The 11,918-nt window shown below is 41.4% G+C and overlaps 2 protein-coding genes across 19 annotated transcripts in view; one reads left to right on the top strand and one right to left on the bottom strand.

The window, feature by feature from the left end:
* LOC107271818 (tetraspanin-5) overlaps positions 1-11,909 on the bottom strand; it is a 100,143-nt gene extending 88,234 nt beyond the window's left edge. For 5 of the 17 annotated variants that reach the window (XR_003061006.1, XR_003061011.1, XR_003061014.1 and 2 more), the window contains exon 1: positions 7,365-7,963. Coding sequence is in view for 7 of the 17 variants with exons in the window: in XM_025089110.1 (XP_024944878.1) it covers positions 7,365-7,451 (87 nt within the window). In the remaining 10 variants the exon portion in view is untranslated. Of the gene's footprint in view, positions 1-7,364; positions 7,968-11,482 lie in introns of those variants that run through there. The other 12 variants (XR_003061010.1, XR_003061008.1, XR_003061013.1 and 9 more) reach the window with 6 other exon arrangements.
* Positions 10,180-11,156, top strand: LOC107271819 (28S ribosomal protein S24, mitochondrial). 2 transcript variants are annotated; one of them, XM_025089115.1, is made up of 3 exons: positions 10,180-10,450; positions 10,540-10,743; positions 10,811-11,156. In XM_025089115.1, exons 2-3 carry the CDS (start codon positions 10,566-10,568, stop codon positions 11,098-11,100), a joined length of 468 nt encoding a protein of 155 aa, XP_024944883.1. In that variant the 5' UTR covers positions 10,180-10,450; positions 10,540-10,565; the 3' UTR covers positions 11,101-11,156. The 2 variants fall into 2 exon arrangements, with proteins under 2 accessions (XP_024944883.1, XP_015603746.1); XM_015748260.2 differs by having other exon boundaries at positions 10,182-10,450; positions 10,563-10,743.
* Positions 11,910-11,918: the final 9 nt, after the last annotated feature.

Raw genomic sequence — 11,918 nt, 5'->3', positions numbered from 1 at the left:
CTCTCTCTCTCTCTCTCTCTCTCTCTCTCTCTCTCTCTCTCTCTCTCTCTTTCCATCCAGCCGAGACCTCACTTCAAACTTGTATACGAACTTTCGAGAGAAAATCTTTTCATCAATATTCGCATTACGCTCCAATACCAACCGATAGCCAAGTTGACTGCTTTTCCCGAGTCTGACTCGTCGTGAAATCAGATTCGACAATGCGAGAAGCTTCCAGCGGATTCGCGCAGCTGCGCGAAAGACGCGTCAGACGTCAGAAACTTTTAACTCGACCTATACGTGTATTTTGTCATCCATCTTCGTAAGGACAGCAGACGAAAAATTGCAGGCATCTTGACACAATGACAGTCCGATACATGAGAAAACAGTACGGTAACCAGTTGTCTCACTGATCGCTATATGTAATATTGAAAGTAATTTTAAAAATCAATTATTTTTATTTATCAACTATTTACTTTTATACGCTACTTCAATTTTTTTTCATACACGTATTTTCATTCTTCCTGCAAATTCGTCGCAGCCACTCTCACTTCTTAATGCACGTCGCGAGATACCTAATCGCGCCATATGGTCAATGTTTTACGAGCGAACCAAAGACAAAGTTTGGATAAGTTCTCGAGAAAAAAAAAAAAAAAAAAAAAAAAAAAAAAAAAAAAAAAAAAAAAAAAAAAGACAACCAAGACTGACGAGAGTTACGATGGTAAATTTAAAAACAAGGTTCGTTAAATATCTCGCAGGTAATGCCGTAACGCGAGTTTGAATAATGCAGTGTACAAAGTGAATGGAAAAGAAGAAAAAGAAAAAAAAAAAAATCCGTTTCACGCTCAATTATCTCCGCAGCATCAGCCTAACGGGGAGATTGGATAATGCGATATTTAATTGTCTCTATACCGCAGTTCGCAATTACTCGCGGAATTGTCCAAAATTACGAAGGCGAGCGTGCCTCTTGCGAAAGTGTCGGGAAATTCCGCAGTAGCGCGGATTTCTACGTAAATGTATACATATGCGCGCGCGCGCGTGCATTCGCACATACCGAGTGCAGCTGCAGCGATAGAATTAGAACCGTAATATCAGAAGTCGACGTAATGCAATAAAGAGCATTTAGTTAATTTGCGGTGGCCGCGGTCAGGGGTGCGGAGTGTCGGCAGACAAACGCCGGGTAAACCAATGTAAACCACGACTGTTCCATGGCTCGTTTTCCTGCTAAACGTATCCCCGGAATTTCGGATAAGCGTGAGGTGGTGGCTCGGGACAAGTCGCGAACCGAACAAGTTGGACAGGAACAAAAAGAAAGCCAACGTACCGTCATATGGGGTGCATTGGAAAAATCCCGAGAAAACTACGCGTGACCTGGTGCAGAGTACAAAGGTCAAGCTTGTAGAATGAACTTTGACAATGAAAGCAAAAAAAATTAATACACAAAAAAATAAAATACTTCCTGTATGACGTAAGTGTGTATATACGTAATTACCGTTATAACGTGGATATCATTAACAGTGCACGAATTGCGCAATGCTTAGAAAGCGGATCGACCGAGTGACTTGTCTAATATGGAATCGACCGAACGGTAGGTTGACGGCTATCGTGCGATTGGTCGAAAATAATCCTTTTTAATGTCATCATTGTCCGGCCTCATTTTTTTTTTGGAACACGAGAAAATTCGCTCATCCACATTTACGATCTCGCGAATAAATTCGCCGATCTCCTGAGATGCGATTTTCATTGCACCTTTGTATCGCGATATATCCTCGAGGAACGTGGGCCATAGTCCAGCCAGCCAAAGAGTCTTTTCGACTATTGGACGGGGACGCCAAACCCGCCTATAACCGCTGCTGTACCTTATCGCTAGTCTCGATATACATACGCCTGCAGTACAGTTAAACGCGAAGCAGGTAACGTTGGATTTTTCGATACTCGCGTGTAGCGGGACGCGTCCTAAGCGCACACTCGAGTGTCTAAATCGCACTGTCGCCGCATGAATAATAGGGCCAAACCGCGTTAACTTTATGGACCATTGTTTCGAAATGTTACGCCGACTTTTTCAATCCACGTTTTATGCTTTCAATTTGTTACGTTTCCTTTATGACGCGCAGTAACGCGCTTTATGGCATGATCTAATTTTTTATTGCACGCGACAGTAGGTATGCGGTATAAAAAAAAAAAAAAAAAAAAAAAAAGATAAATATCAAAATACAACAAAAAGTGCACGAGTTAATTTTTCACGTAAATGCGAATTTCAATTTTATCAAGAATAACATTTAATTACCCGACTGACGCGCGACCAAAAAATATCTACGATTAAAAAAAAAAGAAAAATCCCTACCAAGAGAGTGACCCCCCGAGCACGGGAATTAATTAGGAAATATGACAATTCAAATTATCATTAAAAAGAAAAGTGGCGTTGGTCAAGGGTAAAATTTCTATGAGTAAAAAAATAATATTTACCCCCACCGCTCGGGCCATGCGTTGAGACACAAGCAGGCAGAGTTAAGTGATAAACTGATAACGAATGGCGTCCAAGTTTAGGACAAAGAGCAGTACTTGAATTCACCCTCTCATTATTTATCCCCCTTAAGAATATCTGTGGGGGTGGCCCGCACGCTGCCTCGTACATGGCTGTACAAGACATCCTGTGGGGCTTGGAGAACCATTGCCGATAGAACACTCCAACTATATATATATATATGTGTGTGTGTATCCTCACATCTTCCATTTCTCTGTGCTCTTGAGCAATACACTCAAGCTTTCGGAAAGTTCTTAAGTAAACTTTTCGCAAAAAAAAAAAAAGAAAAAAAAAACTTTAGCAACAGACGCAATTCGGAACAATCGGTAATATGTAATACTTGAGAGTTAGGGAGAGAGGGGAAGTGGTTCCCATTGCTACAGGAATAATAATATAATTTGGCTCGAGTATACGGTGGAAAGGACGTAATCGATGTACAGTCAGAACAAACACTCATAAAATTGGTATAATACCCCAAAGGTACGTTTTTGTACCCACAGGTATAATAAAAATAAAAAATTTCTTTGACTCGACCCGTATTCGATTAACACGAATCAGGCTGACTTGCGTCCATGTATTCGCGAGGTACGTTAAGGATTGACGTACATATGTACCTTGCGCAATGTGCCGTTGTACCTAAAATCCAAGACGGGGGTAGGAGTTGGGGCAAAAACGTTTTTCAGGAATTTTCACGGCGAAATCGAGATGGGGAAATACGAGTAGCGTCTCGACTACGTACTACATCAAAGAGTTTGGCTACTGGATATTCCAGAGGTAGTACACGACTGTGGGCAATCTCTCTCTCTCTCTCTCTCTCTCTCTCTCTCTCTCTCTCTCTCTCTCTCTCTCTCACACACGCAACACTCACTGAGGGAGCATCTTCGTTTCTCACGGTAAACTTATCCCTAAGATGGTCGAAACACAAAGAGTACCTTTGCTCAAACTATATTAATATTAAGCTACCGCCGTTGGAAGTTTACGGAGTGGCGGGTGGGCGAAGGGGGCGGTACGTGTACGAAGTGACCGTACAGTCCTACAGATATGAGAATATCTACAACGTCCCGGACACGACTACAAGGAGTCGTGGGAAGGTCCATAAATTTCGCGTGGAAAAGTCGCAAAACTCCTTTAATAAAGGAGACAGGTAGGGAGGCGATTTTGAAGAAGAAGAAAAAAAAAAAAAAAGGTAATAAAAAATATGCCTAATATCGCGACGTTCCCGTATATGATTCTAAAACGAAACGGCAAATTGAATTGCACCGGAGAAAAGTTACGTCGTTTCGATTCTTCCGCTTGATGTGGTTCGACCTCGAGAATTCAGAAATGGCTGAAAACGAAAGAATGGTAATTCCCTTTCGTGTGCAGCAGACCGAGCCTCCCGCAAAACAGACCGAACGCGTGTTCGGCGCGGGTTGGGCTATCCGGCCAGTATCCAACGGTTACATTTCTATGAATATAAGAATGAAATCACCGTATATACGCCGATAAGAAATGTTCCCTTGATACCCATGTGCAGGTATACATACGTATTACCGTACAGCGTTATAAGCTTCAGTAACGTATCAAATGGCTGGTTTCGCTTTGAGGTCCATTTCGCGTTGCCTCCGCGGTAACTTGGTCCGTGGGCCAAACTTGCCAAAGCAGCTTCCAACTGAGGCCATTCCCGATGGCGAGAGAGTAATCTTCTGAAAGCTTCCGGGAAGCTGCCGGACTGACGTCTTCTTAATAAGAATGTCGGCAACGGCGATAACAGAAGCGTCAGCGTCATCGGGATAAACCCTCCATTTTCGGTTTGGCGTCAGTATCGAATTCAAATTTTCCTAACAGGAGCAAATCTTCAATTAAAGCTCGTCGAGTCGTCAATTTCTTTTTTAAAGATACGTCGCTTGGCTCCGATCAACTTGGGGTGCCTTTTAATTTTCGGCTCCGTTAATCGTTGCTACGTTTATTATTGAGAAGAGCAGCGAAGAATAATGCAAGGCCGAGTAGGATCGATGAAAAGTGGCGTAAATGCGATTGTCCAGGAAGTATCCCCTTCTCGCGTGACCTTTGGCAAAAATCAAGGGAACAAGGAAAAAAAAAACTTTCTTTCCCGAGGTCACGTACTTTCGGTTAGAAAGTTTGCCCCGTCATTTCTATCGCTACAGTTCGGAACACTTTTCTCCCGTGACACGACCGACGCTGACCTTACTTAAGAATCCTGTCCCTTTGAATTCTTTTTTTTTTTCGTAAAAAAAATATCTACCATTTTTCTACCCCCTACGTAAACGCAAATATTCTCGTGACTCACGATCCGTGACGTTGCACCTCGCGTCTCTCGAATTGCCGTCCATTCAATTCCTATACGAGGATTCCCTACATGGCGTCCGTGCGGTTCAAGTGACACAGAATACGCAAACCGGTTTTGAAAGGTAACTTTTACAAAACGGATGTTTTAAGCGTAAAAGGGACAGAGAGGAAAATATAAATGTAGACGGTCAGAGAGAGAGAGAGAGAGAGAGAGAGAGAGAGAGAGACAGAGAGAGGGACAGAGAATTATAGAAAGAAGCGAACGTCTTCTGCACGAAGATGCCATAGTGCAGGTTGGCCAATGTTTTTATAAAGGATAGTATCGTACTTGAGTTCGTAGCCCGGTACTATATACGTGTATATATATACTATAATGTAATACACCCTATGTATTTGTATGGTTACCTGCGTGATATGGGAATATCGTGTAAAACAGTAGCGTGCATTACTCTTTACAGTAGTATATACATATATAATGATTGCCAGTCCTCGCAATGGACAAGGCCAATCGTCTGTTTGAACTCAACCATGTAGAAAGCGTGGCGAACGGATTTGGTTCGAGTCACAAATTCCAAAGAGATTCGACATTGTTACCGAGGATCCATTTTGCTGGCAGCAGCCAATTTGATTATTCTCTTAGGGTGGACCATATGAAACAAGCTAATGTTTTTACACGCTATTCTTACTGGCTTCATCCGTTCGCTGTGTATATGGGTATCTAGGTATGCAGGTAGGGTAGACCGTCGAAAAATACGACAGACCGAATGGAAGAGAAGGCGATAATAAACGTTGACGTATTATTTTTAGAATTCGTCCGTACAGATCTAAAAGGTACATTTTATTTTCCACTCTCTTAATGAATCCTTTCTGGCTATTAATAAATCATTAGCTTTATCTCAATTGCGTCACTTACGTTATTGACTTACGTCACTGACGCAAGGACTCTTCCAGACGCAAGCGGACGAATTAGGGATTTTTTGGAAAATATTCAAGAGACTGATTATAGTTCGATTAGATAATTATTATTATTTTTATATTCGAAAAATCATGTATTCGATGATCAAGCGCTAATATGATCTTTAATTATTGAGTATCCGATCAATAATAATACAGGTGACGTTTGTATTTCCAAGATCACGATCAAGTATTTTCGTAATGCTACTGCATAATTATTTAAAAAATCAATAACTAAAGCAATGTTTGTCCAACGTGGAATATAAATGTATGAAACAACGCGAGATCAATAAAAAGTTTATATGAAGTAATTGAAAATATATTTGTAACATTTAAGGATATTTTTATTTCCTCGTTACGTCAATCGTACTGAATGTCAAAGTTCTCGAATGACAGACGTGACAATGGAAATATTTCAAATTTACGAAATAACGTTGAAATTGACTTTGGAAAACTTTCTGAACGCCGATTTATATTTGTTCGCAAAGAATTTTCTGCTTCCGACGTTTAGACGTTTTCATATGTGATACACAGAGTAATATATATATATATATATAGTCTCACTGGATTTTCCCATATAACGGAAAAACATATCAAGCATTTTGTAACGATTTATGTTCCATTGAAAATAACAAGAACTCACGGATATGGTCTTTCACAATTCGGTCCACTGACCGTGCTCGAATTATCGACTTTTTAATGGTAAACCGTTACATAGAAACGTTTACCAAAACTGTATTTCGTGATCAACCGAGATAGAAATAATAAAAAATCCTAAAGAAACGTTTCTGATTGGCACGATCCATGAGCGATACAGTATACACAGCTCTGTGTCTGCTTTTGAATTTTGTCTATTGTGTTTAGCTATAGTTTGGTCGATCCGTCGTAAGTTTTGTTATTCCGTTCGGTAGCAATCGATATCACTGTGTTACGATGGTAGGAATGACAACTGGAGAGAATGCGCACGTTGAAAAATTACTCGTATGAAATATTAGTAAATTAAATGTCATGAAAATTGGAACGCTTATCAATTTGCATTTAGAGTGCAGCTGCCGCATGCACGAAATTTTATCTGAACGTGCTTATTTGGCCGCAATTTTGATTAAAGGACGAGGAAAACTGTAGTGTTTAAATTTAAGTTATACATTTTTTGGGTTGAAAATTATGAGACAGAAAGAAAAGTACTAAAGGCATATTAACCCTCTTTATACAAAATACTGTTTGTCCTGACTGACTACATAATGCATCAAGTCGATGTTACGTACTCCGAAATTTTCACGAACATTTAAAGTAAATAAAGAATTACTCTTTGAATTTGGAAAACAAAATAACGCACAAGCTTTACTTCGAGTCACGATTCAAAAGATTTTGAAGCAGTCCTGCATGATCCCCATAAATAAAATAAAACTTGACATATCGCGCCACATACTAGCTACTCCAACCTGTACGTTATGCCCAAGCTAGCAAAGTAAAACCCTAAATAAGGAGACAAGAATCGTCAAGAAAAAAAGAAAAATTTACAGTGTCCCAAATAATAGCGTCATATTCCTAAGAATCCCTACATACGCATCGCAACCGTTATTAATAAAGATAATAAATATAAGAAAGTATCACTCACCCAAAACATGACGTTAAATCCAAAGATGACGTACTTGAGGCAGCAGCTTACTTCGCTGGTATCCCTTCTGTACTTCCGCACGGGCATGGCTGAGAGACATTTATCTATTTTTTGAAAATTTCACGTTCAAACACATCCGCGCACGCACAGCACTGACACCAACGATATTAACGGCCGTTTTTTTTAATACGATCACGATACCGGCATAAATGCGCCAGCTGTTTTACGACTCGATTACCACCATTAAGACTGGGTTTGTATATACGAAGGGTAGAATAAATATAATGGTTGAGATTTTGGTTGGCAGTAGTCGTCGGTCGATCAGCTGCTCAAGATAAACCACCGTGCCGCGTTCACGACTACTGCCATTGTCACGTCACGGCGCACACTGCTTGTACCGAATCAAGCAGACCGGCGGAGAGCCAGACTTTTCGCTCGCGCCCCTCCAACTAGGCAACCCACGTATTAGCACGAAGGTTTTCTCTCCTGTTCTTTCCCTTTTCCTTCCTTCCCTCCAGCACAACAAACCTACGTTGGCAACCTCCTCCAACCACTGCCTGCCGCTGCCGACCGACAGACTCTCGCCGTATACACTCCAAACCACTCGGTTGTCTATCTCTCTTTCTCTCTCTCTCTCTGTCCCTCTCCCCCTCTCTCTATTCACCACGATCTCCGTCCCCCACTGTTCTCAAAATCTCATGCTACTATCTCTATTGACCTCATACCTTTTACCTTATATTTATCTTTCTCTCTCTCTCTCTCTCTCTATCCCGGCCATCTCGACCTTCTGCGCTTCAACATGTGCGCCTCCATCTCTGAACAGAGACAGCACAACGCGCACGCCGCAGCGCGAAGAGTGCAACTACCTGCTGTTTCTCGATGCGCATGCGCAGTCCCGTTTGTGTATGCTGAACCTGTCTATTTAACTAGGCAGCTATAGATATAGAGATATCCATTTAGCCTTAGTAGAGTTATATGCCTATGCGCTTACACGTTTATCTAGATATCTCTAGGCATTTTATTTCACTGCTCCCCTTTTGCTTTCTTCATTTACAAATTCTGTTCTGCTTTATCAGCAGCCGAGAGTATCTTATTGGCATTCTGCTTCGTAGATGTTTTTCGAGGGTATGCGCTTGATGGTATACCTTCCATTCTTTTTAGCATCAAACGTGAGAAAAAAACTGTGAGGGTGAAAACGATGGAACGCAGTGGAGATGTACCGGAGACTGTACTCTTTCGAATGAGATAGTCATAGCTAGTATCTGTACGAGTGACTATCGCAAATATATATTTTGCAAAAGAATATTGTAAGCTTATCCATGTATCAGCGTATGCATCTAGAATAACTGTATGTATAGTATTGCGCCGAGGAATTTATATAAAATGCACGGCCGCTCAGTTTGTTATGTTGAGCTAGAGAGGGTCGCGGAGTAAACGTTAGGCAAATGGTGCGCGATACAGAAATTAACAGATCGAGAACGTAACAGAACGAATCGGATGTGTCTAATCGAAATCCCTTCACCAATTAATAAATTGGGAGAACTCGCCGGAGCTGGTGCAGCTGATTTATCAAGGCCGTGCATCCAGGAGACACTCCGTTTTGCCCAGCACTAGGACACAACACTACACCTCTGGATATCGCGAGAGCAACGCGAGAAGTACACGAGGGAGAACTTGGTATACGGTATCGAAACACGGCGAGAAAAACTTTCAATAGGCAGCACGGCAGCGCAAAGCAGCTCGTGACATCTCGGTCGGTGCCCAGAGACAAACTGCTTTGACAATAGCCAAATTCGAGAACTAATCATTCTGATCATCTGATTGGTCGAGATCCTTATAGCCGATAACTCTTCCATCTCGTTCGAGTCGTCCCTTTAAACCAAATCGAGAGCGTTTCTTAGCGAATCGGTACGTAACTCTTGGAGATCCTCCACGGCCGCTTCCCCAGGACATCGGACGACAGCTGGACACCACAACCTGAACTCGGGTCAAGGGGTTCCTCTCCTGCCCTTAACTGTATCGAAACCTGATCTCCGTCCACTCTACAGTCCTTTGCCCATCTCCTGCGGGGCGCTGGTATCTCACCCGGGCTTCTGCCGCTCCGTGGAGATGTCTCCGTCGAGTACTCCCCTCTGCCGGGCAACTCGGTACGTTGAGACTATCTCCCGACGGCAGATTCGAGCATCTCGACCTCAACTAAACAATAACGAAATCTTCCGAGAGCACTGGCGCGACTATACGAATCAACCCGAGAGCGTAGCTTCTGAGTAGAGTGGCGACCCGAAGGGAACCAGAAAGCGAGAACGTTATATGTAACGGTAGCTGGAGGCGTCTTGTGACCGTGAATCGAAAAACACGTCACAAAGCTTACCCGTGTACCAGAGTATAAGTACATCTAGAATAATTGTATGCAGTGTATTGCGCTAAGTATTTTATATAAATGTTAAATAATATAGCGAATTTATGGTTACCATAATAATTGATAAGGAGAAGACAGATAAGGGCAGGGTTAAGCGCATAAGACTGCTGGCTTTTCTCTTAGTAAATCTTATTGAGCTTACACCGTGCACTCGAATTTAAGATTACAAAAAAAAGTATTTAGGCAATATCTGATGAGTGGCCTCGTTCCAAGGGTTGCTCTGGGAACCAGCGGTAAGTTGCGGAGAATCTCTGTCGGCCAGGCTACACGTTCGTGATCATGTTCAGCTCGGCTACGACGGGACATGCATTATCGACGGAGGCGATGATCACAAAATCCTATTCCCGAACTCGCCGTTACGATGTAGCGCCATGTTTTTAGTTTCGCCTAAAACCGTAGCGTTGTGCATCTCCCTACTCATCTCTGGTTATTATTACTCGTTACATATCTTGTGAATCGTCTGGCACATCTCCTCTTTGTTGGAGTCAGCTTATAAGGAAAGAAGGAAGGATCTTGTAAATCGTATAAACAATGGACAAAGGCAGCGGATTCTCATGTTGTTAGTAATTGCTTTAAATTTATTTCATAAAAACGAGAAGACATCGTTTAACGAGAAGCAAAAAATAGAGAAATATATAAGATGGCTCTAGCTGGGAATATACGTGCTGTAAGTGGAACGTTTGTCGAAATTATGAGAGTTCATAAAAGCTAACCTAAGTATCTAAGTGACCTGTTTTTATTATATCAATGAAATAGATTTTTTTAATTTTTGGATTTAGATAATGCAAACGACTCAACAATTATGTCAGCAACGATACCTTCATGTCACAGCAGTTGCAAGTAGAACCCAGGCTGGCCGTCACAGAGCTACTCCACGTCGAACTAAAGCACTTACATATGAAATGGCTAATCCTCCTCATTACATTGCTCATCGTAAAACATGGAATTCCTGGAATACTTGTAAGAATTGATATTTGTCTTATAAAATGTATACTCATAAATGCCTGTCATTATATTTTCTTCTTAGCAAACGTAATGGGTGGAAACAGACCAGGAGAGACTGCAGTGGAAGATATTTTTATACGTCGTTTTATGACTGGAACATGGCATGCACTGTTTGTAAGTGATATAATTATTAAGAGACAGCATAATATTATTAGGATTGCTGGACTTGTACAGCGGTCTTTGGCTCAGAGGAAAATGTACTTTCTGATAGGATATAGCGAAGAACTTCTTAGCTATTGGTTACAATGTCCTGTTAAGTTGGAATTGCAAACAGTAGCATCGAAAGAGGATGTTATATTTAAATATGTCTAAGTGATTATTATATTATAGTTAAATGTATGTAACTCTAAATAAAATTTATAAATATACCAATGGTGATGATCATTATCAATTCTGTTTATGAGCGGCGGAGAAGATTTAGCTATAAAAATCAGAGATGAGTAGAGAGATGCACAACGCTACGGTTTTAGGCCATACCAAATGCATGGAAATAGCTGGAAATATAGTCAGACACTACCGCGCAGCATGGGAACACTTTCGGAATGCATCACCAAAATCACACAAATATAAGTCAGATCTATGCTATACTTCCGGTATCAGCTGAGTATAGCAAATTTATGGCTTTCAGCATGGCCGCTTACATAAATGTTTATGGTGAGTAGAAAAAAAAGGAAAAAAGAAAAAGATCACTTACCCCAGGATCTTCGTCTGCCTTTCTCTGGTCCATTTGTATTGTTCATTGGTCCAGTACATCTTTCCACACTCGAGGTCCATTTTGGGGACGACTTGACGATTGCAGCCTTGACCACTATTTTGCACTTCCTGTATTTTCGGTTGCGGACTAATTCTTCACTTGGTACAAATAGACCAATACGCGAATTTCCGCGAACTTTAGATCATGTCTTCGCGACGCACTTATTCAAACGTATCAATTCACTACGTCACACTTTTTTTCGTAAATGAAGGTAAAGGATAAAGAGTAAAGAAAGAGATGGCACGAAATGGGCTGAAGGCCCGAAGAGATTAAAAGAGATGATTTTGATGATACTGATAGGGAATGGTTGTTACAGACATGACACTTGACCGGGGACAAGCGCGATGGACCGGATTAAGCAGGCTAGGGTGCGAAA

Source organism: Cephus cinctus, unplaced genomic scaffold, assembly GCF_000341935.2.
Source record: "Cephus cinctus unplaced genomic scaffold, Ccin1 Ccin1_scaffold1043, whole genome shotgun sequence".
NCBI lineage: Eukaryota > Metazoa > Arthropoda > Insecta > Hymenoptera > Cephidae > Cephus > Cephus cinctus.
The sequence above is the reverse complement of the archived record's forward strand: the minus strand, read 5'-3'. Positions and strand labels throughout refer to the sequence as shown.